The 23,245-nt window shown below is 54.4% G+C and overlaps 11 protein-coding genes across 11 annotated transcripts; 6 read left to right on the top strand and 5 right to left on the bottom strand.

Moving 5' to 3' along the window:
- Nucleotides 1-229: 229 nt before the first annotated feature.
- On the top strand, nucleotides 230-2,104 carry GUITHDRAFT_162259 (hypothetical protein; the record flags this gene model as incomplete). The annotated part of the gene is made up of 11 exons (XM_005836093.1): nucleotides 230-400; nucleotides 602-736; nucleotides 798-943; nucleotides 987-1,066; nucleotides 1,126-1,172; nucleotides 1,258-1,362; nucleotides 1,471-1,545; nucleotides 1,589-1,661; nucleotides 1,715-1,800; nucleotides 1,855-2,031; nucleotides 2,078-2,104. Exons 1-11 carry the CDS (start codon nucleotides 317-319, stop codon nucleotides 2,102-2,104), a joined length of 1,035 nt encoding a protein of 344 aa, XP_005836150.1. The 5' UTR covers nucleotides 230-316.
- A 786-nt stretch (nucleotides 2,105-2,890) lies between these two features.
- On the top strand, nucleotides 2,891-3,563 carry GUITHDRAFT_105243 (hypothetical protein; the record flags this gene model as incomplete). Its single annotated transcript, XM_005836092.1, has 5 exons — nucleotides 2,891-2,945; nucleotides 3,169-3,244; nucleotides 3,294-3,356; nucleotides 3,412-3,472; nucleotides 3,522-3,563. 5 exons carry the CDS (start codon nucleotides 2,891-2,893, stop codon nucleotides 3,561-3,563), a joined length of 297 nt encoding a protein of 98 aa, XP_005836149.1.
- A 154-nt stretch (nucleotides 3,564-3,717) lies between these two features.
- GUITHDRAFT_105242 (hypothetical protein) lies at nucleotides 3,718-5,187 on the bottom strand (the record flags this gene model as incomplete). The annotated part of the gene is made up of 10 exons (XM_005836091.1): nucleotides 3,718-3,747; nucleotides 3,808-3,870; nucleotides 3,923-4,028; nucleotides 4,078-4,149; nucleotides 4,194-4,291; nucleotides 4,337-4,385; nucleotides 4,432-4,533; nucleotides 4,585-4,658; nucleotides 4,706-4,786; nucleotides 4,843-5,187. The coding sequence occupies 10 exons, from the start codon at nucleotides 5,185-5,187 to the stop codon at nucleotides 3,718-3,720; spliced, it is 1,020 nt and encodes a 339-aa protein (XP_005836148.1).
- A 1,055-nt stretch (nucleotides 5,188-6,242) lies between these two features.
- On the bottom strand, nucleotides 6,243-7,450 carry GUITHDRAFT_105241 (hypothetical protein; the record flags this gene model as incomplete). Its single annotated transcript, XM_005836090.1, has 2 exons — nucleotides 6,243-7,141; nucleotides 7,393-7,450. The coding sequence occupies 2 exons, from the start codon at nucleotides 7,448-7,450 to the stop codon at nucleotides 6,243-6,245; spliced, it is 957 nt and encodes a 318-aa protein (XP_005836147.1).
- A 145-nt stretch (nucleotides 7,451-7,595) lies between these two features.
- On the top strand, nucleotides 7,596-8,963 carry GUITHDRAFT_151632 (hypothetical protein). Its single transcript, XM_005836089.1, has 7 exons — nucleotides 7,596-7,639; nucleotides 8,060-8,107; nucleotides 8,155-8,268; nucleotides 8,322-8,427; nucleotides 8,473-8,618; nucleotides 8,664-8,766; nucleotides 8,820-8,963. Exons 1-7 carry the CDS (start codon nucleotides 7,613-7,615, stop codon nucleotides 8,852-8,854), a joined length of 579 nt encoding a protein of 192 aa, XP_005836146.1. The 5' UTR covers nucleotides 7,596-7,612; the 3' UTR covers nucleotides 8,855-8,963.
- Nucleotides 8,964-9,033: 70 nt separating this feature from the next.
- GUITHDRAFT_136323 (hypothetical protein) lies at nucleotides 9,034-11,167 on the bottom strand (the record flags this gene model as incomplete). Its single annotated transcript, XM_005836088.1, has 16 exons — nucleotides 9,034-9,120; nucleotides 9,147-9,225; nucleotides 9,275-9,336; nucleotides 9,494-9,574; nucleotides 9,623-9,676; nucleotides 9,741-9,815; nucleotides 9,863-9,921; nucleotides 9,987-10,032; nucleotides 10,085-10,116; nucleotides 10,182-10,252; nucleotides 10,298-10,327; nucleotides 10,387-10,432; nucleotides 10,482-10,539; nucleotides 10,603-10,776; nucleotides 10,830-10,885; nucleotides 10,930-11,167. 16 exons carry the CDS (start codon nucleotides 11,165-11,167, stop codon nucleotides 9,034-9,036), a joined length of 1,248 nt encoding a protein of 415 aa, XP_005836145.1.
- A 57-nt stretch (nucleotides 11,168-11,224) lies between these two features.
- On the top strand, nucleotides 11,225-11,923 carry GUITHDRAFT_151631 (hypothetical protein; the record flags this gene model as incomplete). Its single annotated transcript, XM_005836087.1, has 1 exon — nucleotides 11,225-11,923. A coding segment is annotated over exon 1 (368 nt), but the record flags the coding sequence as incomplete, so codon positions are not given.
- Nucleotides 11,924-13,772: 1,849 nt separating this feature from the next.
- Nucleotides 13,773-14,846, top strand: GUITHDRAFT_105238 (hypothetical protein; the record flags this gene model as incomplete). The annotated part of the gene is made up of 7 exons (XM_005836086.1): nucleotides 13,773-13,930; nucleotides 14,194-14,257; nucleotides 14,308-14,361; nucleotides 14,413-14,549; nucleotides 14,596-14,631; nucleotides 14,689-14,734; nucleotides 14,781-14,846. The coding sequence occupies 7 exons, from the start codon at nucleotides 13,773-13,775 to the stop codon at nucleotides 14,844-14,846; spliced, it is 561 nt and encodes a 186-aa protein (XP_005836143.1).
- Nucleotides 14,847-15,261: 415 nt separating this feature from the next.
- Nucleotides 15,262-17,214, bottom strand: GUITHDRAFT_68323 (phenylalanyl-tRNA synthetase; the record flags this gene model as incomplete). Its single annotated transcript, XM_005836085.1, has 14 exons — nucleotides 15,262-15,319; nucleotides 15,372-15,415; nucleotides 15,461-15,553; nucleotides 15,604-15,658; nucleotides 15,726-15,796; nucleotides 15,849-15,897; nucleotides 16,008-16,135; nucleotides 16,187-16,232; nucleotides 16,286-16,371; nucleotides 16,418-16,598; nucleotides 16,643-16,678; nucleotides 16,727-16,813; nucleotides 16,871-16,935; nucleotides 17,131-17,214. The coding sequence occupies 14 exons, from the start codon at nucleotides 17,212-17,214 to the stop codon at nucleotides 15,262-15,264; spliced, it is 1,083 nt and encodes a 360-aa protein (XP_005836142.1).
- A 633-nt stretch (nucleotides 17,215-17,847) lies between these two features.
- Nucleotides 17,848-19,930, top strand: GUITHDRAFT_105236 (hypothetical protein; the record flags this gene model as incomplete). Its single annotated transcript, XM_005836084.1, has 14 exons — nucleotides 17,848-17,943; nucleotides 17,996-18,115; nucleotides 18,169-18,216; nucleotides 18,263-18,315; nucleotides 18,374-18,529; nucleotides 18,579-18,672; nucleotides 18,798-18,890; nucleotides 18,938-18,975; nucleotides 19,018-19,090; nucleotides 19,153-19,182; nucleotides 19,229-19,308; nucleotides 19,524-19,599; nucleotides 19,663-19,770; nucleotides 19,874-19,930. The coding sequence occupies 14 exons, from the start codon at nucleotides 17,848-17,850 to the stop codon at nucleotides 19,928-19,930; spliced, it is 1,122 nt and encodes a 373-aa protein (XP_005836141.1).
- Nucleotides 19,931-19,999: 69 nt separating this feature from the next.
- On the bottom strand, nucleotides 20,000-22,504 carry GUITHDRAFT_175426 (hypothetical protein; the record flags this gene model as incomplete). The annotated part of the gene is made up of 3 exons (XM_005836149.1): nucleotides 20,000-20,096; nucleotides 20,143-20,860; nucleotides 21,085-22,504. 3 exons carry the CDS (start codon nucleotides 22,502-22,504, stop codon nucleotides 20,000-20,002), a joined length of 2,235 nt encoding a protein of 744 aa, XP_005836206.1.
- Between the last annotated feature and the right edge of the window lie 741 nt (nucleotides 22,505-23,245).

Here is a 23,245-nt window from a genome sequence, read left to right as displayed (position 1 = left end):
AAGAAGTTCTTCCTTCCTCTTCTTCTTGGCTCTGCTCTGCTCTGCTCTGCTTTGCTCTGCTCTGCTCTACCCTCTTCCCTGTCTGTCAAATCCCTATTATTTTGTCTCATGTCTAACAGCCTTCCGCTGCCTGGAAAAGACTTCTTTTCGTTACCTTGCTAAAAATAATGGTCATGCTACGTCTCTTTGCCTTTGCTTCCCTACGCCTGCATGGATCATTGCGCCCCTCGACTACCTCACTCCCGCCCTCTTCACCCTCCACCAACCCTCATCCTACTGCAAGCTCTAGCCAAGCCCTTTCATCTTTGTTGGCAGCATGGTACGAGTGGGGATCAATGGCTTCGGCAGGATCGGCAGGCTGACGATGAGAGCCGCCTGGGACATGAAGGAGATTGAGATTGTGAGCGTGACAACTGCCTTGCTCCCTCCCAATCCTGCTTCTGTTGCTCAAGTTGGCTCGTGTCTGCGACATCAAACTCCCAACAACAGCACTTGCTTTGTTTCCCCCCTGTAGGTGTTGTTTTCAAACTATCTCCTCCTTTCCCATGAGCACTGTTTCCACACATGTAAACTTGCCTGCATGATAACTCTTGCTTTCAAGGTTCATGTCAACGAGATCAAAGGAGGCGCCAAGACCTCTGCTTACATGCTCCAGTTCGACTCCGTGCATGGCCGATGGAACCATGAATGCCGAGAAGCGGCTGATGGCAAATCCTTCACTGTTGACGACAAAGTGGTGCGAGCTAGAGTGCATGCGTGGACGCCATGGGCCTGACTCCCTCACTTTGTGCATTAAGATCACCTTCTCTGAATCGCCCACCATCGAGGGAGTGCCATGGAAGGAACTTGGAGTTGAGCTCGTCTTGGAGTGCACAGGCCATTTCCTCAGCACTAAGGTCCTCCAGCCTTACCAGGACTGCGGGGTGAAGCGAGTGGTGGTCAGGTGAGGTGATGTTGATGTTGGCAAGTAGCTGATGTACGCCAAGTGCTCCTATCAAGGAAGCATCTGTCCTCAACGTTGTGATGGGAGTCAACGACGACAAGTTGACCAAGGATCACTTCATCTGTAACACTGCCCTGTTGCCTCACCGCGCCGTGCGATTGATCTTGGTTGTGCTTTGACAGGCACTGCTGCCTCCTGTACAACGAACTGCCTTGCTCCTGTTGTCAAGGTGTGAAACGTGAGGAAAGGACGAGGGGAAGAGCCAGAGCAAGAAGGGGAGGGGAGGAAGAGGAGAGGACATGAGTTTCTTGCAGGTCATCCATGAGAAGATCGGGATCGAGAAAGGAATGATTACTACCATCCACAACGTCACTGGAACACAAACTCTGGTGGACATGTGTGACACGGGCAAGAAGCAGGTATGAAACATCCCATCCTCTTGCATCTTGTCTTCCATCTATGTTCCATGATCTCGTCCTGCTCACACCTCTTCTTCGTTCTTCTGCCCATCTCATTCCGTCCACCAGGACCTCAGGAGAGGACGATCAGGCATGGTCAACCTCTCGCCCACATCCACCGGCTCTGCAACAGCCATCGCTGAGGTGTCAGCATAGCCATGGTGGCTCATCGTGATGACTTTTCCAGGTGTTCCCTGAGCTCAAGGGAAAGCTGAACGGACTTGCTGTCAGAGTTCCCTTGTGCAATGGCTCCATCACAGGTGCGAAAACTCCTGCTGGGAGGGGAGCTTTCCTCCTAACGTGCAGGATGCAGACTGTGTCTTTGATGTCGTCCGAGATACGACAGCAGAGGAGGTCAACCGCCTTCTCAAGGAGGCCTCCGAGACCGCACCGCTCAAGGTTGAGCAGGAGAGCAGAGCGTGAGATGAGGGGATTCTGATCGTGCGCGTCAAGGGCATTCTTGGGTTCGAGGAGCGTCCGCTGGTCTCTACAGACTTTATCAATGATGATCGGTCTTCCATCGTCGACGCTGCCTCCACCATGGTCGTTCAAGGGAAGATGGTCAAGATCTACGCATGGTACGACAACGAGTGGGGCTACTCCATGAGGATGGCAGATCTCGCGCTGAAGGTGAGAAAATACAGCTGAAGCTCCGGTGCGCACTGAAGCTCTTTAGGTTGCGAAAGACTACCTCGGAGCCTGAAATGCTAATTGTGGCAAGGCTGATCACATTGTGAGGGCGAGGAAGTCTTGATGTTCAGGTCATGAAGAGTGAAAATCTGAATGAAAATCACTCTTGCCTGTGCTACATGCTGACCTCTTGTCCCACCTTTTCGCATGCTCTCCTTCTGTTCGATGCCCTCGCACAGAACCTGCTCCGACTTCACTTGCGAGCAGCGATCAAGATGTTGCCACTATCCAGATTCCATCTCAGCGTTCGGAGTGCCCGACGCCCTCCGTGCCTCCTCTGCTGTCAGGGCCGATCATATCAGCTTCACTGATGAGATGGCTTGCACCTTACACTTTCCTTGGGTCCAGTTCTCAGCTTCAATCATACCGCTCTGGGGTGGAGGAGAGTGAGGAGGCGACAGGAGGCAGCGGAGAGATGAATCACTTTCAAGTCAGTTTCTGCCGTTCGACACGACGCACCAGGACTGTTCCCTCGCAGACTCAAGGGCGAGGTTTTCTTGGAGCCTGCAAGGATCGACAGACTCTTGCCGAGCTTGTCCCTGAAGTTGTCCTCATTCCCTGCTTTTGAAAAACTCGTCTTGTTTGCCTGCGAGTACCAAGTCTCTCACTTTCAAACAGTTGACGGGTGATTTGGTCGGCACTACTTCCGCATGCCGGGAAAACTCAGTGATGAACCCCAGACAAAGTTTTATTGACTGAAAAAGACAAAGTAGTATGATAAACCTACAAGCCCGCCTCAACATAATTCTAGGAAACGGAGGAGGCAGCGAAAACCGCCACTCCACTGCCACTCCAACCAATGGTTGGTCTGGAAGGGGATGTGGTCCAGGTTGCTGCGAAAGAAAGTGGACATGGTGAGCCGGTGGTGGCAACATGGCGGAGGGCTGGCGGCGATCGCGGCGCTCTGCCTCATGTTCATCGCAACATCGCAGAGAGGTACGAAGACTGTCATGGGGAAGGAAGGACCTTGCGCTCTGTGAAGCCTCGAATGGTCCGCCTGTGAATGATGGGACACCTTTGAATTCTGAGAGCGAAGCGGAAAGGTCTAACCGATGTTTTTGACGACGAGGCTTTCAGGTTTCAATGCAAGACAAGTGGAGTTAAGTCAGGTTCCATTCTATACCTTTCGACAGATGTGTATCAAGTCGTGCAGGTTCGTTGTGCGCGAGTGTGGCCTTCAACTGATATCAGTCTCCGAACAGTCGCGGCGTGTTTCCCTACCCTCTGAAGGCGGTGGAAGATTGTGATTCCACCCTGATAAGCAGGTGATGATACAAACAGAAGATTATGCACATCATGTTGTGTGACTCTCGCCTCTAGTCGCTACATCGATTATCAGAAATCGTGCACGTCCAACCCAGCCAACTGCGCACTAGAGCAGGTCCTTGACGGAGAAGTTGTACGTCCTCTCATTCCTGATTGAGTCTCAGGTGGGATGCCGGGGAATATGGAAGATGGATGAGTTGATGTAACATGGCGTGTTTGTTTCCCCCCAGCGAGCAAAGCTTTGTGAGAGTGGAGCTTGTTTATTATTCCATCACCTTCTCTGCATTCCCTTCTAGCGCCCGTTGGCGTACCTTGGTAGAAATGTCAGTGTCTTACTTTAACGAATGAATCATTCAGTGGTTAAATCATGTCAAGACAAGCTTGTGGGTGCTAATTCATCATCAGCCTCTTCAAGATGTTGTACAACTTGCCAAGGGGGCATAATCTCACCATGGATAGCTCTGTAACAATCATGTGCGGCACAGTGACAGCGCTGAGGCCGACGAAAATCACCTGTCATGCTCATTGAGACCCGAAGCTTCAAACAAGTTGAACATTGCACAACCTGGGAAAGAGCATCGAACTTTCTCAACGTGCTGCTCAGCTCCACCCCATTGCCATCCTGTTCACCCTTGTCCCACTCGGTCTGCTCCAGTCTCAAGTACCACACGCTTCATCAAGACGTGAGGAGATGGAGGGGTAGCACATTATATGTCTCACCCTGCCATGAGAAGCGTTGCTATGGTAAATGGCAGAGCATGCTGACTGAACTTCATTAGAGCGCGCAGGCACCTTCACCATGAAAGTCAGAACCAGTGTCTACTTTCGATGCCAACCTGCTGCTGTCGAACGTTGATGCTGCTACACACAGAATGTGCCGACACGAATGCCACACACAGAAGTAGATCATGAAGGACACCAAGGGCGCGCAAAGCTGCTGTCCCGTTCATCGCGCGTAGCAGAAGGTTGCAAAGCTTACCGAGCACATGGCTGTCAGTGAAACTAGCTCCACCGCCGAAATAAAATGTCTGACCATTTGTTCACAAGGGACATGCATTCAGATTGAAGCATGACCTTATTTCCTTGCTTCCAATCCTCAAGTCCTGACATCCCGCAGCATTCATATGCCTCACAGCCTGAAAGGCATGATAGGCAAAGCAAGCGATCCAGCCAAACCTGCACAGCAATCAGGATTGATGACCAGAGACCTTGCAAGCAATGTCTCACAGGAAGAGAGGCATGCTCGAAGCCATTCCGTTCACGATCACTTTAACACTACGTGTATCCCCGTGCATCCCCACCTACATAGAACAAGTCAAACAACTAAGCAAGGTTGGTTTCAACAAACCAGGAAGGAGAAAATCTGCGAGACAGCATCTTGATGCAACACACTCGGGAGCAAGATCGGGATCGACCCCCTTACCACAACCTTTCAACAAACTATTCAGAAAATAAGCTCGTTCGACGCTGAATGCTACGGGTCACCTCCACAGGCTGCAACACCGAAGGAACGATGTCACATTCTGTATCCCCCAACCCCCAATGTACGACAGACAGCACGAGAAAGACAGCAAGGCTGAAGATCGGCGCCATCATCCAGCTTGCTATGACCATCCCCATCATCACAAGATAAACCACAACAAACACGAGCAGCCAGGTCTTCGGGAAGGCGTCTTTGAATATCTTGTCCCCGACGAGGTGGTCAGTCGCTCCGTGAGGAATGCCAAGGAACGAAAGAGAGACAACAAGGGTAGCAAGGAAAGTTCTTGTTGGAGTCATGTCCTTCGCAACCTTTTCATCCTGCATTGCTCGTTGTCTGAATTCCATCATAATTGCCACCCACGTAAAGCCCAGTGAAGCTACTGCATGGAGGGATCTTGTTCTGAGGTACCAGCCTGTCGACCCATAACGATCTGCTCCTACTCCTTCGTTGTCTCCTCCCTCCCCTCCTTCCCTCCCCTTCCCTTCTCTCTTCATCTCGACACCTTCGCGCGATCTCAGCATGCTGAGTCTCCAAGGCGCCCGACCATCATGGAGTTTGAAATGAGATCGCCATGCTTTCTGTTGCTGTTCTGTCTCTGTGATCTATCTATCACTGTTCCATGTTTCTCTTCTCTCTCTCTTCTCCTCCATGTATCGTCCTTGTGCTTGTTTGTCTTGTGTTCGATGGAGGTGCAAGGAGATGCCACGATGAGAGTTATGCCCTGGGAAAGAGACATCTCAGTGCGATCAGACTCTGAGTCCCAGTGGGCCCGGCGGAGCCCGGGCGGGCGCCCGGCGGGCCCGGGCGGCCCGGCCTTCGTACGGTCACTGAGTCACCACGGGGGCCGGGTGCGGTCAGCCCCCGGGGCTGACCCTGATCGGATCATCGGGGGACTCGGTGAGGGCACAGGCACGAGTCACGAGGGGCCCGGGCGCCGCGACCACGCCGAGGCGCCGAGTCAGTGCGGCCGGGCTCCGACTGCAGTGCCAGGGCACTGAGCGGCACTGGCAGGCTTAACTTTGAGAAAACGCCGGGGTGAGCCGCTCGGACCGTACGGTTTGACTCAGCCATCGGCGGCTGCCAGGGTGCCAGCGCCGCGCCACCGCCCCCGCCCTCGCGGCGCGGCGCCCGGCGGGCTCGCGGCGGCTCCGCCGAGGCTCGGCGGAGTCGGGGTGATCGGACCGCCGCCGCCGGGCGCGGCCCAGGGGTCACCGGACTTGGGCCGCGCTGACTGAGGCTGCTGACCGAGCCTCGGAACTTAGCCTGCATTGACAACATCCGAAAAACTTCATTCAAGAGAAAAATAGTGATTGAATGGCCGAAGTTTGAACTTTGAAAACTCAGTTGATGTCGGTCACTGCCCGGCCCGGCCCGGGCCGAGTGGCGACCGCTCAGTGATGTGTCAAACTACCTGAAACTGCACCTCATGCGCATGTAATCTTTTGCCCTTGCTAAAGATCTGAATCTCAGTAGAGAAGTTCCCTGGATCCTTCAAGACTGCGGTGCTATGTATTAGACAGCGTCCATTCTCCATCTCCATCTGCCTTCCCTGAAGGTGTGGACACTTGGCTCCGATGACGGGGACGAGGACACTGTCGAGCAGAGAGATTGTGTAGAAAGCGTCCTCGGTGTGGTTGTAACGAGTGTACTTCAGCAGCAACCGGATATCTCCGGCTCCAACCTGGAAGTTCTGCATGCTGAGCTGCACGGCCCTCTCAAGCGTCGTGGCCGATTGCAGGTCACGGCTCTCGATCACCATGTTCTCTGAAGGGTAGATGATCTCTACATCAATGTTCCCGGCTCCGAGAGGGACGGCCTGGATAGAGAACATCTCGGATGTGAGTTGGAACATTTCATGCTGTCGGCAGGTAGCACGACCCGACCTCACTATCCTGCTGGCAAACCTGTGAATGACCGCAGCTTTCGCGCCGACACTCCCCAGCACTTCGGCAAGCATGGAGAAGCAGCTGTCCACCACGTGGATCTCAGCGGCTCTTTGTATGAGCATGCCATAATCACTGGCATCGTCGGACAGTCTTCTCGAGGCCGGGTCGAAGATAGGAAGCCCCTTGTTCTGGATCATACTCCTGTCAATGAGCATCTCTGTCGATTGATCTTCAAACATGAAGACGTATCCTTGTCCATACACCCCAGCTTTGATGTAGGTTGCATACTCCCTGCTGGAGTTTCTAAATTGAGTCACTTTCAAACCGTTTCTCCATGCTTCCTGCATTCTCCTTATCGTATCGCCACAAACGCATCCTCCCCAGTCTTGTGCATCTTCATGAGCCAGAGAGTACCCTAGTAGACTCAGGGCAAGGAGAATGCCTCGCGACATCCGGGGATCAGATGAATGTAGTACGCAAGGAAGAGACGTTCCACGTTCCAATGTCAGCAAGCACGCCAGTTCGATCTAGAAGTCTGAATCATCATATCTCCACACTTTCCTGTCCTCTGTCCTCTGTCCTCTGTCCTCTGTCCTCTGTCCTCTGTCCTCTCCCCCTGCCTCCCTCCCTCTCGCACCGCTATTCGCTCCAAACCTCATAGCCCACCTGTGGTTGGTGTCCCAATGTCCCATAGCCCCATAGCCCGGATGTCACATAGCCCCATAGCCCAGACCCTGGGACCCAACCGGAATGGTACCCTAAGTCAGACCCTACCATACCTTTCTCAAACCAAAACAGGCATACATACCGGTGATAGGAGTACCCTACCCCTAGTAAGAAACCAGGGCACCCTGTAGATTTTTCACATTGCCCGAAATAGCGCGCCATGACATATCCAGCGGCGCCTATGCAGGTAAAGCGCAGGAGGGAGAAGAGGAGGAGGAGGAATTATGAGAAGTCAGAGGATCATGGTTTGTTGTGGAACAAGCTCTGAGAGGACGAGATGCCGTCTCTGAGAATAGGGGAAGCAGATTGCTTCTAGTGAGGGGATTTTGTTCACACGACGCATTGGGAATTGTTAGGAGGAAATTTTATGGCAAGGCAGGGGGAGTTCCATGAAAACATAGGGATTGTGTTGAAGGGGAGATGAAACCCTGCTGCTGGTGAAACAAGGGATTTCTCTTGAAGATGCGCATTGTTCGCTATGTTGAATAGGATAGACCTTGAAAGATTCAAACACCATACTGCGTTCATCCATTGAACAAGTCATGATACGTGTTTTATCTGTTTCATTTGCCGGAATTTGCTTTGCAATGACATCAAGTTCTTTCAGAGTACCGTGCAGCCCTTTGAGCCTGTGGAAGGCTACGGAGCTATCAAGGTAAACGCTGTCTTTGCCCTGGAAGCGCTCTTCTGATTTTCGCGCAGAACAATCAATCTGGCAGGAGCAACAGGGCTATGGTGGCGCTTAAGATCGTGATGGCAGCCGTTGCCGTCATCGTCCTCCTGGCCGTTGCTGGAACCATCACGCAGAAGCCGCAGGTTTGCTGAACTCACAGGGAAAAATCAAGGGGAGTGACGAGAGTTTATGACAGAACGTGGAGCTCGAAGACTCCAGCATGAAGACCATCGACGGTCTCCTCGCCCACATCGACAAGGTCACGCACGCGGCGCGTTCAGGAAACGAGAAGGATAAGAGTGGTAAAGATTGCAGCACCCGCGTTCCAGTCTTAACCCTGTTGACAGCCAAACTTCAACTGTCAGACAGCAAGGTCAACGACTCTGCACCGAGCAGCGTCAGGCATGGTATCTCCCACGTGAGCAAGGCGCTCAGAGAGGCGGAGGAAGCAGAGAAGAGCATGAAGACGACAAGCAGCGCGAGAACGAATGAGGTAAAGAGCAGACGGTTGGTTGTTGGATGTTTGAATGTGATATAGGCGGAGTTGAAGAAGAGACGTGCAATTGCTCGCAAGATGAAAGCCCTGCAAAGCCAGATTGCTGCTGACTTCGAGAAAGTTACTGGATACGGCAACAAGGCTGGTGTGTTCAAGACTGGTGCTGTGTTGCTTTTTGGATGAGTAACACTTTGTCAGGATACTTGCCTCCTGTAAAGATGCCTCACATGTGAAGAAACTAGACTGCTATCAGATTCATTTCCTCTCTCTCCTCTCCTTCTTGCATAATTTTCTTTTATCATTTTTTTGCATTTGACACATGAAGGTCCATTGTGCATTCAATTCATCACCAATGCTTGCAATCATGTTTGGAGCAGGATGGCAACATGATACATCCACACACGCACACGTTTCACATCTGCTGCATCAACGATTCTCCCACAAGGGATCGTCGTAGCTCGATGATAGGTTTCGCAACCTCAGGGTCGATCTCCATGGCCTGGTCATCACGGAATCAGACATGACGTTTTGTGGCAAGCATGCTCTTTCCTGCTTGAACCTCTGCTCGGCCTCTTCTGCTTTCCCGTTTCTCAGCAGGAAGCCGCTGTGATCGTCATCAGGTGAACAGCTTGATCGAAGGCATGAACAATCACCCGTAGTGAGCAAGGGTCACGACGTCCTCAGGGCAGATTGTCAGAGCTTTCAAGTAAAGTTCCTGCAGGCTGTTATGGGCGAAGGAAAGATTCAAGGGTTTGCAAAGGGGGTGAAGAAGTGGATAGACAGAGTCGGTCAGGGGAGAACTCATCCCGAGGCGAAACTGAGGAAACTGCCAGAAGGCAAGGGAAAGACGGAGGTAAGAATGCAGCCAGTACCGTCGCACGATTTGTGTCGTGCCGAATGTCCTCAAGGAAAACAGCAAAGTTGGAAAGAAGATCAACTCTGTCCGGGTTCACCTGTTCGAACAAACATCAATCAAGTACAACTCGAAAAGAGTAGTCCACCTCCATCGCCTTTGTGAAGTACTTTTCCGCTGCGTGATAATCATGCCGATGATTCTGTTTTATCCAACATCTCAAGTTCAGATTGAAGCTTTGGCCATCATCTGCAAAGACATGTAACCTGCAGCAACAACGCCATGTTCATCAGCACGTTGAGATCTTCAGGATCGATTTCTAATGCTCTCAAGTACATAGTCTGCGCATCGTTATCATGAAGCGGAAGACTTCATGATGCTGTCCAACCTGAGCTCCGTCGACGTCATCCTTACGATCTTCTAAAAGCACTCCGTAATTGAACAGGACTGCACCGCACGTTGTCTTGTCAATGTCTTGAAAGCCCCTGTTCGTTCTTGCAGAAAAAACACACCTGACGTATCCTCCGGGTTGACTTCTAGAGCTTTCTTGTACGCCATCTTTGCGTTTGACATAGGTAAAGACCAGAAATTCGATGGCGAAGGATCAAACCTCAGCAGCATCAACTTCTCCCAGCGCCTTCTCTGTGAGATTGGAAGGTGGTGTCATCCACAAACTCCCAGCACATGTTCGCATGTTCACTCCTTACCGAGCAGTGCACCATAGTTGCACAGGGTCTCAACATAGAGAATGTGAGGTTCTTCTCCATTTGCAATCATGCTTTGATAAAGTTTCACCCGAATGCACAAGGAGCCATCGGGTCACCGTTCTGCTTCCTGGATCGCCCTCTCGTAACTGCAGCGCATCGCAGACATCCATTACAAGGCAACACAGATCTTTGTGCAATTGCTCACAGCATCTTTGCCTTGAGGTCCTCGTGCATAGCATGCATCATGTTCCCTGCAGGAACGCTCAAGAGGTGGTACAATTCATTTCACCTGCCTCTCACCGTAGAAGTGAAGAGAATCGATGTGGGATGGGTTTGAGCTTAATGCCATCTCAAAGTACTGCAAGGATTCCAACACAACCTCAGCAACGAGAGACAGCAGCACTGGCAGAGATCCGCAAACCTTCGTGGCTTCTTGGAAGTTGTTCGAGGACTCGTGCAGAAGAACGCCGTAGGAGGAAAGCGCCTCTTCGTTCTTGGGGCTCAGCTCAATGGCCTTGAGGAAGCATCGCTCTGCCCCACTTGCATCTTTCTCATCATCCCATAACGAGCATCCATTCTCTATCAGGCGCTGGACCTGCAAACCGGCAGGTCTGAATCCTTCCGCGCATTCGAACCTTGCAAACATACCTCGTCCTCATCTTCACCGGCCCCACCCCTCAGCCGAAGAGACGCCCTTGCATGCGCTGCGCACACTCAAGACAGAGCAAGCGCTTCGTCTCCCCCATACCTGATCGCAAAGCCATGCTGCCTGCGTCTTCCTTCCATCCCGACACTCTGAAACTCGTATCCCCCAGGCTCCCCCTCTCTCCCTCATGCTGCAGTGCCATCCCCGTCATCAAAGTTCCCTGCGCTCCCGCTGCCATGCGCGTCATCGTCTCGCATCCCATCCTCGTCGATCCCTCGGCCCAGCATCGTCCTGACAGCGCGAGCAGCAGCGCGAGGGCGGCTCGGATCGTGACGTGCATAATGCGGCCGGTCTGGAGCCTCAAGAGAGTTGACTAAAAATGCAGCAGGCAGCCGGAAGGAGAGTTGGCGGGGCTGATGAGGAGGCGAGGAGGCTTGTTGCTCCTTGCTTGCCTGGCCTCTTGCTCAGCTGCTGCAGGAGACGCCCAGCAGGACACGAGAGCAGGGCAGGCCGACCATGGCAGCCAGCAGAAACGAGCTCTGAGTGCTGAAGAACAGAGGGTGGTGATGAATGCGATGTATACGGCGTTGCTGTCCTTCAAGGCGGTCCTGGCTGTGATCGTCTTCATCATCCTCGGCATCAACGGCGCCTGTTGTCTCTGCCCAAAGAGCGAACAGGAGCGACTCGCTGAACTCCTGGAAAGGCAGAACGGAGGGAAGCGGCAAACCTTCTGCCAGAGGGTCAGGAGCTGGTTGTTCTCCTCGAGGCAAACTACAAGGACTGAGTGAGATGTCCGATGTCTCTGCTTCATGTGAAGAACGGAGCAACTGCGAGGATGTGCCGGAGCCATGCCATTATCTCCCCCGATTACCGAGCTCAGCCAATCGCTGGGCCAGTGGAGCTCAAGAAACCAGGGAACACTGTCCCACCCCCACAGGAGCTTGATGTATCACAAGAGTACCAGAAGGGGAGCATCTTTCATTTACATCACTGTTGATTCGTTCCTCTCTTATTCTCCATGAGCCGACGAAAACGACTACAGATATTCAGTGACTCGAAGTGTCTCGAAGTGACCACTTTCAAGTTTTGAACTCGGAAGAGACATTGTTGTAGTCCTCCACTTGAATGTTCCAATCAGGGACATACTGCTATGGCGATAGTGGAGATAAAGTTGAAGGAGGAGATGAGGATGAACTCCGACACTGAACAGTTGAGTTTGACAGTGACGGACATCATGTGGTTCTTTAGTTCTCGCTGTCTTGCTCTTCTGATTGTCCTCGTACTGATCTTTAACTTAACTTCGAGTAAAGGCCGCGGGATCATCGCCGCCGACTCGGTTAAGTTAAAACGGTTCGAGTCACGGTGGCACGGCTGTTCCGGTTGGAGTACGGTACGGTCCTCAATCCGATGATCGGACGGCGCCCGGCTTCCACCGTCCGGGAGCCTCTGTCCGCACTGCACTGCGGCCGCGCACTCACGCACTGGGAGTGAGGTTAACTGCCTTTGAGCGGCCGGGCGTCGGAAGGGGCCGCGCCCCAGGACCCGAGCCTGAGAGTCACTGTGACTGCCAGACGACTCTCATGCGCCGGCGGCGGCGGGAGTCAGTGGAGGGCCGGGCCCCGGCGACGGCCTGAGGCGGCCTCATGATCGGAGTAGGACGGCCCGGTCATCGGCCGGCGGCCCGGGCTGACTGAGTGAACGGTGTAGCGACTGCCAACCGGACTCCGTGACTAACCGTGTCTTCTTTACTCAAAGTTAAGTTAAAAATCAGTACGAGGACAATAATGAGAGTCACAGCCTTGAGTGTTGTAACGGCCCTGTGGTCGCAATGCCGCAGCTGGCCCGGGGAGGAATTAATTGATATAACTGTTCGAACTGAAAGGTCATCTATATAGTTTTACATGAGGAACATCTAAAAACAAATAAGTAAAATTAACTACCCACCCCAACCCACGTGGTATGGAAAGAAAAGTGCCTGTAACCCGTAGGTTTCCAGCTGACTGTGGATGTACCCTGTAAGGTTACAAGGACCGGTCCTTCGACTACACCCCACCCAGTCAATACACCCTAACCTCTCTTCACCTTATCCCCTGGTACAAAACTGTCATGTAACACCGGTCCTCAGAAGGCACCGATATTAATCTGCTGGGTAGGGGTGGTGTGGATGGAAGCTCACGGGAGGTGGTTCATTTATGGGAGCGTGGGGGGTAGGGGTCAGTGGTTGGGATCTGCAGGAAGCGATGGCAGCAGCTCGATGCAGGTAAATCGACGAGATGGGGAAGAGGAGGGAGGAGAGAGACATAGAAGAAGAGGGAGAGGAGGGGGAGAGGAGGAAGGGATGAATGAGAAAAGAAGCAGGAGCATGCTCGGTGCGCTGACTCGAAGTTTTGGGGATATGGCAGGGACATGATCATTAAGTTAGTATTTAAGATACGAGAGAGTAGAGAGGAAGAACAGTATTCGACATGGATGAGAGAAACGAAGAGTGAGGCCGTGGATTAAAACATCAGTGGTAGAATTAAACACGAAAGGAACAACTGTTATTCCGGATAGAGAGGAGAAAATTGGCAGTGGGACATTGCTTGCAACACGGTCGGAATTGTCCAGGGGAGGAGGAGCGGTCCGAGGGAAGTAGAGGCCAGGTGTATTGGTGAGTGAGGATTACGATATTTGGGATAGAGAGAGAAATTTCTAGCATTCGAAATCAACAAGCTGAGGACCATGGAGGGACATAGGGGAGCACAACGCTTGGATTCCTAGGGGTTGTAGTTCACGTGAAGGAGGCTGCAGACTAGCAAGTGGAGGGGGCTCAACCAGGAAAGAAGAGAGAATCGATGGGAGCAAGCAAACATCGATTCTTTTGCTTGTTCGGATTTGAATTTCGACCTCCTTGCTGACTACTCGATAGTAGGCTGTGCATGCTTTTGTGTGTGGGGTTGCTAGCAATGGATGCGATCGATGCTGCGACTAGATCTCCCAAGGAGTGTGAAGATCGCCATTGCCCAAATGGTGAGACTTTCGTGATGCTGGTGATGGCGTCAAGATCTTTGATCGACTCGGATCCAGGAGGCGTGATGAAATACAACGGAACTTGTTATTGCGAGTGAGATCTGCACGTGTTCTGAATTTCCCTCCTTGACTTGTTCTTTGTAGCCCGAGCCCTTGTCAAGGCCATCTATGTACAGACATGTATGTTTGCTCTCTGAAAAGAAGAGGAAAGGGAAGGGGAAAGGGAAGGGGAAGGGGAAGGGGAAAGGGAAGGGGAAGGGGAGGGGGAGGGGGAGGGGGAAGGGGAAGGGGAAAAGAGGAAGTGTGGGAGAATTGCAGCCATACTAAATGTCTAGTTCACTGATTCCGTTTCTACAGGAAGTTTCCACATTTAGATTATGAATTTGATGCCAACGGGAAGTTAACTTGCTACTGCACCAAGGTAGCAGGGAACTGTTTCTACCTTCTGAGATCACTGACATTGTTTCTTAGAACTGCCCTCATGGTTTTTGTGCCGGACAGAGAAAACCTGTCAAGTGTGTACAGGTTTCCGTCTGCGTTGACGCGGCTGTCTGTGTTTTGACATCCCCTTATCAGGAGAACAAGCATTGTCCGAAGAAGGAGCATCCGATCTTGGCACTGGAGAACGGGGAGTGCATCTGCAAGACTCATCCGTGTGCGGCAACGAAACAAGCTACTTGTGATTCAGAAATGTTTCCGATGTTGGATTACAGGTTCTTCTTTGCCATCCCCTCTTTCGGCTTGACGATTGCGCTGCAGCTATGACGAGAATGGCAAGTTGGACTGTTTCTGTCGGTACGGCCACATGGCCTGTCAGGCATCGATTTGTTTGTCTGACTTGATATGTTCCAGTCGACATCCGTGTCCGGCGTTTGCCTGTCACACGAATCCTGAGACAGTGAGGAGGAGGAGAAAGGAAATGCTATGTGACTGACTGTCTGCAGCCGGTGATTGCGTGGGATCAAGAGGGGAATTGCTTCTGCCAAGCAAAAGAGCATAACGAACTATGATGATAACTAACTATAAATAGAAATACGGTGATCTAAGGCCGAAATGCCACGGAGAGGGCAGGAAGAGGCGCCCGTTTGTGCCATTTTGCGGTTCAAGTTTGACAGGCGACATTCTTTGGACTTGCTACATGATCTTCGCGCACTTAGCGTAGCTCAACACCGAGCTGTTGCGCGTCAGAAAACAATGAGGGACAAGGGTGACAGGGCAGGATAGTTGAGGGAGCGATGGATGAGGAAGAGGAGGACTGGGAGGATGAAGAAGGGGAGGATGAGGAGAGGAAGGAGAGGGATAGGAAAGAGTCTCACCTTGCTGACCAGCATGTCGCAAACTTCCTTCTGCTTCGCGTCCACCTCTTCCTGCACGTTGCGATGATCAACACGAGCTTACGTATTGAGCCAACGGAGCAGATGAAGGTCAAGCGCTCACGTTGGTCAGAGTTCGCTCCATCGAACGGTAGCTGATCCGATAGCACCTGCCAGAGCCCGTGAGCCCGCCGGCTCATGCTGCAGGGGGAAGGAGCATACTTGGACGAACGACCCGTCTTGGGGTGTACAAAGGCGTCAATGACCTGATAGTTATGAGAGGAGTATGTCAAACTAGCATGTTCTCCAACCTCTACATCTTCGGCGGAGTCTCCGACCACCTCACGAATGATCTCCATGACATCGTTGTCATGCATCACAGGTGGATGCCAGAGAGACACGTCCTACAAGACCTGTCAGCAGTGCCTTCCCCCCTCTCCGACGACCAAGGCACCTTGTAGCAGATTGGATACTTGCTGAAGGGAGCGAACACAACATTCTTCCTCCCGCTGCATTCCAGCACGTCAGCACGTCTTGCTCGTCTCGGGGGTGAGTTTTCAAGTAGAGGTCACGAACCTGGAGAGGACGCCTTGGAACTGACTTGTGAACCTTTTGTCCGTTGACCAGAACAGTCGGATGTCAGGGATCTTCACACACGTGTCAGCCCCCCTTCTCACCCCTCGCACCTCGCCCTCTCACCTGAAAGAGAATCATCGCCAGCCGCTCGAGTCCCAGCCCGAAGGCCCATCTGCTCAGGTGTGACCAAGGAGGAGGAGGAGACGGCTTGCCTCACCCACTGTGCTGCACGAGCTGACCGTTCCTAAGGATCTCCTTCCTCATAACCCCGCATCCCAGGACCTGCTCCAACGGTCAGCCGTCGGGCGGGTTTCCCGGCTTCTCCTCTCCTCCAGCCATTTCCCGTTGAAGAAGATCTCTAGCTCGAGCGACGGGTGCGTGAAGGGGAAGTACGACTCTGTCCACTTCATCTGCATCCTCGCCCTTGTCAGCCCATGGAGGAGGAAACTCTTGTATCCCACCTCGACCTTCCCAAACACGACCTCGATCATCCCAGCGAGCGCATTCCTTTCGGTAAGGATCAGGGTCGAGTCGCAGCATAGCAGGTGTCAGGGGAATACTTGAGATCGCTGAGGACAATCTCCTCTGCCTTCTCATGACAATCCACTCCCAGCTCCTCCCAGCTGAAGATCCTTACCCCGTCCATCTGCCGTCAACCACTGAGGACGCAGAGCGAGGGAGGGAGCACGAACCTGGTGGAAGCAGGGGTAGTGACAGCTATCGATAGCATCCCTTCTGTACACATCGCCGGTACACAGGAAGGCTCTGGGGGAAGCGTCAGCCTCCAGGGCAGGAGGAAGGAAGAGCACGGATTGCCTGTGCCCCTCCCTCATCAGGGTCGTCTGATGGGCCGTCATGTGGGATCGCAGCAGCCTGCGGGCATCAGCACGCCTGACAGATCGCCGGAAGCCTCGTACCTGTCGTCATCCACGTAGTAGGTATCTTGCCTCGACCTGGGCCATCGGCGTCAGCGCAGATAGACTGGGGCGAGTTGTGTACACCTGCTGGGGTGGTCCTCGGGTGTGAGCAGATCGTCGAAGCACATGGCCTTAGTGACGATAGGGGAGAGGTCGTCGAACGTAGTGAACCTGTCCTCCAGCTGTCAGGTCACTCGGGGGAGGAGGCGGCAGCCCCGCGTCATGTACATGCAGCTGCCGTCCTTAGCTTTGTACTTGTCGAGGAAGTACTGGTTGATCCAGGTCTTGATGATCTTGGCGGGCAAACGAGTCAGGCGCTGTAGGAAGGGAACGGCAAGGAGAGAAGGGAAGGGAGGGAGGGAAGGAAAGGGAAGGGTAGGAAGGGAGGGGTAAGAAGGGAGGGGTAGGGAGGGAGGGAAGAGAGGGGAGTGGTAGGAAGGGGGGGTAGGAAGGGAGGGGTAGGAAGAGAGGGGTAGGAAGAGAAGAACCTGCAGCGGATGATCGTCCTGCCTGTGCAGATTTCGCCCAACCTTGCTCGCTATGCTCTGCACGATGTTGCTCTTTGGCCCCATCAGTTCTGAGGCTCCGGTCAGCACGAGCAGTGCAGGCATGGCGGTACCAGCTTCTGTAATGCACCCTCCTCCTCGGAGTGACAGGCGCACACCTGGCAGGACGCTAGTGAGACAGAAGCATGCCTGACTGTCTGCCCTTACCAGGTCCATGGCAGGAAAGCGGCGGCACGTGGATGCATCCGACCAGCGGCAAGAGGAGCATTAGCCACACCTTGAACACCATCTGCTACAGCGTTATCCCCCCTCCACAACCCCGGCATAGATTCGCTTTCTACTTGCTCGGGAAGGAACCCTGGGACATTCCCCTTCCTGCATGACTCTGTCCTATCTGACCTGCAGCCTTCCTTATCTGCTCCTCTCTTCCTGCCCTCGTCTTCCGTGATTTAATCTCATCTCCCCTCCTCCTTTTCCTCCTCCTTCCTCCTCTCCTTCCTCTCTGCTCTCATATCCTCTGCATCTGCTCTCCTCTGATCTCTTTCCGTGTGCTCTCCTCTCCTCCTCTCCTCTCCTCTCCTCTCCTCCTCTCCTCTTCTCCTCCGCCCTCCATAGACCATCGGACCTGGTAGGATTCTTCCAATTGGGCGACCAAAAAGCTATCTGTTAGTCCCGGTGTCATCCTGCTAGCACGCGAAAATGCTGCAGGCCGGTCGCACAGCTTTCATGCAGGGGAAGCTAGAGGAGGCGCTACAAGCGTTCACGATGGCGTTGGAGGAGGAGGAGGCGAAGGAGGTGCGGGAAGAAGTGACGTGGGAGGGAGGGAGAGTGATCTCCTTGCGGTCAGGTGGTCCACGGGAACCTGGCGCTATGCTGTATCAAGCTCGGAAGGTATCATCAGTCGCTGGAGCATGCGATCAGGAGCACGGAGCTGAATCCTCGATGGGCTAAGGGATGGGCGAGAAAGGTGTGCGAGTGCTCCTGCGGGGAGCTGCGATGAGGGTCTCAGGACGAGCGCAGGCATCAGCGCACCTTTCATTGGGTGACCTCGTTGAAGCGGAAGCAGCGGTAAAAAGGAGGAGGAAGAGGTGGTGGCATGACGCCATGTTCGCAGATTGCAAGAGCAACATTGCTACAGCCGGACGACAAGGATTTTGCGAAGCTGAGGTCTTGAACCTGGCATGGCTGCTTGCTTGTTCACACTGTTCCTGCCCCGCCATTGCAGGTCAGAGATCGAAGGTGCGAGCAGGAGGGAGGCAACGACGCCTCAAGTGAAGGCACGAGCTTCTTGCTCAACGATGGTAGTGATAGCAGAGCAGGAGCTAGACAAGCACGTTCCTCTGCAGACTCTCTTCCATCATGCCACCCATGATCCTCCCGGGTACCACACCAAGTCTTGTCGCAGTGGGCATGACGTTTCCCCTCGGCAGCTCCTCAAACCTTCTCATCCTCCTGCACGGGCTCGGCGACTCACACGAGCCATTCCTGAGCTTCGGGAAAAAGCTCGAGCTGCCCAAGACATCTGTAAGAGTTCAGTACGCCATACTTTCGGGCTTTTGACCTCCTCCTCTGGTGCCTCCTCCTCCTCCACTGGTACTTCTTCCACCTCCTCTGGTTCCTCTTTCTCCCCCCTTTCCGTGCATTGTCAGGTCATGGCGCTGCGAGCTTGCGACTCACTTCCTCTCGCCATGGGCTTCTCCTGGTTTCCCGTGTTCGAAGCCGATGGCAACATGATCGTGCCAGTAGTCCCCAGCGCCCACACGCGATGCGACGCTGACCCGCCTGGCAGAGTCGAACTGAGGAGCGAAGGACGAGGGGACTGAAGAGGTGACGTCCGAGGGACCTGCTGGTGTTGAGACGCAGCCGCAGCACGCTTGACAAGCTCGAAGTCTTCCTGAGGAGAGTGTGGCAACAGGAGAAGTTCAAACCCAAGAGCACCTTTGTGAGCCCGGGCAGCACGCTCCTTGCTCCATCCCTGCGCTTGTCTCTGAACCGTCACCGCAGATCTTTGGGTTTTCACAGGGAGCGATTGTTGTGAGAGGAGCACGTAGTTCTCCGCTTTAGAAGTGAGTAATGACAGGCGGTCAATGCTGGGCTGAGGATGAACCTTGGGGGGGTTGTGGGAGTGAGCGGGAGTTTGATACAGGAGCAGCATGACAGGTCACCTTGACCCTCGTTCCTCCCTTCCCACTCTCCCACTCCCACTCCCTCTCCCTCTCCCTCTCCTTCTCCCTCTCTTCCATGAACTTTCCGATGCGCAGCTCCTGGCCTCCTCCTCCTGGAGGGAAGTCAAGCACCCCCATGCTGCTCACGCATGGGGTGGCGGACGAGCGAGTCTCCATCACTAAAGCGCGTGCATGCCGAGATCGACTCAGAGGCTGGGTAGAGGAGGAGACGATGGAGTGGAAGGAGTACAACAAGGGTCACGACATGGTTCGCCAGCAGGAGGAGGTACAAGAGGAGGAGGAAGAGGAGGAGGAGGAGGAGGAGGAAAGAGGAGTGATGGATATGTAGGTGAGGGACTTGATGTCGTTCTTTGCAAGACATTTGGTCTTGCCCATGGACCCGCAGGATCTGAGATCTTCGAACCTGGCAAGCCGAGAAGATGTAAAAGAGTCCCTTGTAAGCTTGTGAGTGCGGTTGACATTTTTCTTTCCTCGACAGGTCTACGTGAGTTTGACAGGCGACGGGAGGGGTAGGAGGGGACTTGACGTTTGACATGCAGGAGGTCAAAGACCCGGCGATCATCCAGGCCATCCTGATGAGGAACTCAATCTCATGACGTCAGCGTCCCGGCCGGAGTATCTCACAGGAATGTACAACTACACAAGCCACTTCTATCTTCCTCCCTTCACCCGCTCCCTAGGGGCCTGGCGAGTCTGGTCGGGACTGCCTTGCCGTCTCGCACAAGTCGCTTCTTCGCCCGTTCCCGCAGCGTCTCCGCCAACCTGCCGCGTCCAGTTAGCGAAGGGGGGCGAGAGATACAGGACAGACCTTGCGAGGAGGGCGCTTGCTCCCGGCCCCATCTCCTGCATCCTTGGCAACACTTCCTGCGCCAGTGCGCGCAGGCTCCGAGAGTCGAGCCGTTGGTTGCTGTTAAGAGCGTCGCGGAGGAAGCTGGAGAGGAAGGGGCGGGCGACGACGAGGAAGTCCCGTGCGGTCTTGAGCGCTTCAACGTCCTCCTCCTTCACCTCCAGGTAGGGCTCGACAGTGGAGAAGAGGCGGGCAGGAAGGGCGAAGGGGAGGAAGACAGCAGCAGGGCCGATCCGCTCAGCGATGCTCTGCTGCCGCTTGAGGGTGGACGTGGCGAGTCTTCCAGCAGGAGTTCGAAATATCTGGGAGACCGTCTGACGTCCGAGGGCCTCCAGCAGCCTCGCCAGCTCCTCTAGGAGAAGCTCTTGCAGGTAGTTGCCCTCCTTGGAGAGCAGGATGGCGAGGGCCTCGTCAACAGCTGCGGATCCGTCCTCTCGGGTGGAGGAAGCAAACTTCTGCATGCCGCCGGCCAGGTTGACGAGCCTCGACACGTTGAGGGAGGAGGCAGAGGCAGAGCCGTAGAGCATCTCCTTGAGGGCGACCCTGGTCCTTGGGGAAGAGTCGGTGACGAGGCGGCGAGCGAGGTAGGGGTAGCACTCCTGGAGGATGGAATAGTTGTCGTCGGCGATCATGCCGATGCCCTCAAGCACAGTGAAAGCTCGAATGATGTACGCGAAGTCTGAGATTGAACGTCAGGACATGCAAGGAATGGAATGGAAGGACGGAGGAGGGAGGGAGGGAGGGAGGGAGGGAGGGAGGGAGGGAAGGAAGACCACAGTGTGTGAGGGAGAGGTGGAGCAGAGCGTAATCAGAGCAAAACGATGCGATGATGACCAAGTCCAAGACAAGGACAGGAGAGGAACGAGAGAGCGTGGAAGAGGGTCAGCAAAGGAAGCAGCTTACATGGAGGGATCTGAAAGAGGTTCCCATATTTCCTCGTCATCGCCACGAGCTTCTCGATCACCCTCGGCACGTCGATCTTCTTCAGCGCGTTGCCGTCTGCGAGCTCCTCTTGGACCCCTGTGAGCAGCTCCACGATGCCTGCCTCCCGCACGTCCGCTTCCCTCCCCCTCTGGACGAACCCAAGGGCCTCGAGGTCTCTGGGGATCGCAGCTGTGTCCCCCGTCGTCAGGTGTGCGATGTAGTCCACGAGGGAGTACTGCAAGTCCTCCTCTACCACTGTCACCAGCCCCCAGTCGAGGATGCAGAGCTTGCCCCCGTCGGTCCTCAGGAGGTTCCCGGGGTGAGGGTCGCAATGCAGGAGCCCCGTGTCCAGCATCATGGTCAGGTAGGCGTTGAGGGCAAGGGCACAGAGCTTTCCGATGTCTCCTCCCTGCGCCCTGTCCAGCCGTTGGCCATTGACCCACTCAGTGATCAGTATGTTCCTGGTCGAGAGCTCCTCCACCACCTCCGGCGCCATGACATTGGTCAGACCGCAGTCCCTCATGGACTGGATGAACCTCTTGGAGCTTTCAGCCTCCAGCTGGTAGTCCAGCTCGTTCACAAACCCCAACCCCCACTCGTCGATGATGTCTTCCACGCTGCTCACCCCCGAGAACAGCTCGAACTTGGCGATCAGCGGGGAGGCCAGCCGCAGCAGGTACAAGTCGCATGCGATCTGCTCTAGCGAGTTGGGTCGTTGGATCTTGATCGCCACCTCCCTCCCGTCCTTGAGCCTCCCCTTGTACACCTGGCCGAGGGAGGCCGCAGCCACGGGCTCCGGCGAGATGTAGCTCAGTACTCCTTTCACTCCGCCGCTATCTCCCCACGCCTCCTCGAGGAGATCGATCGCGCGTGAGGAAGGGAATGGAGGGACGCGGTCTTGAAGGCTCTGAAGCTCCTGCACGTAGCATGGCGGGAGGATATCGCTCCGCACCGACAACGACTGTCCTATCTTGATGAAGGTCGGCCCCAGCCGTGCTACCAGCGCCACCAGCTCCTTGGATCTTGCTCTCTCCTCCTCCTCTGCTCGGCCGAGCCTCTCGTCCAGGTAGAGTCGAAACAAGAACCCCGCCGAGACAGAGATGATCTCGATCAGCCTCTTGACGGCCAAAGGAAACCTCATTTGAAAGTACGAGGCAGCCTTGTTTGGGTCATACTTCCCGTCTGGAAAAGGCTCTTGCCAGCTTTTTGATGAAGGAGGAGAGAGCGACATGCGATGGGAACGAGCCGATGAGTGAGGGCGGCAGGTCGATAGACTTGAAGTGGCTCTGGCAAGCTTAAGAGGTGTGTTCAAGAATGAATGTGCGGGAGGGAGACAAAGCGCGAGGAGGAGGGATATCAAAACACAAGGACATTGCAAGGAAAGAAAACCCACTGGCATGCTGGACGTACACTTAAAGGGAAGGGGGAAAGCGAGGGTAATGCCAGCAGGAGCGAAACCAAGTGAAGCCAGACAGGAGACAACAACTAGATGGACATGGGACAGCAAAAGGTCGGAGGGGAGGGGCGAAGGCGAAAGTCAACTGGGAAGACTGGATGGAGCAAGGGAGAGGAGGATGGAGCAAGGGAGAGGAGGATGGAGCAAGGGAGAGGAGGATGGAGCAAGGGAGAGGAGGATGGAGCAAGGGAGAGGAGGATGGAGCAAGGGAGAGGAGGATGGGGCAAGGGAGAGGAGAAGAAGCGAGCGACAAAGTAGCGATGCCTCCAGGCGGATTGGGAAGGATTGGTCGCTTAGGAGTGCCTTTTATTTAGGCAGTCACTCATGGTGCCCGGGCCGGCCCGGCGGGCCAGGACTCTGTGTCGGCGGCGGACCGGCCGGTGACCGTGCCAGCCGCCTGCCGGACCCGGCGGGCCGGCGCCGGGCCATGCCGCCCGGCTTGACTCACCGGCAACCGTTTGACTGTCACTGCCGTCGGGTCTCTCAGTTCTTTGCTCACTGAGTCAGTCTTTTTACTCAAAGTTAAGTTAAAAATCAGTCCATTCCGTACCGCCGAAGTTACTCAAATTTTCCGGCCACAAGGTGGTGATCGTTCGAAAGGTCGTAACGAGGTGACGTGAGGCTGACGGAAGTGATCACGGCCTTTCTCGGCCACGGGCCAAGGGCGGCGACCGCTCTACTTGG

Source organism: Guillardia theta (genome assembly GCF_000315625.1).
Source record: "Guillardia theta CCMP2712 unplaced genomic scaffold GUITHscaffold_19, whole genome shotgun sequence".
Taxonomy (NCBI): domain Eukaryota; class Cryptophyceae; order Pyrenomonadales; family Geminigeraceae; genus Guillardia; species Guillardia theta.
This window is presented reverse-complemented; position numbering and strand designations above follow the sequence as displayed.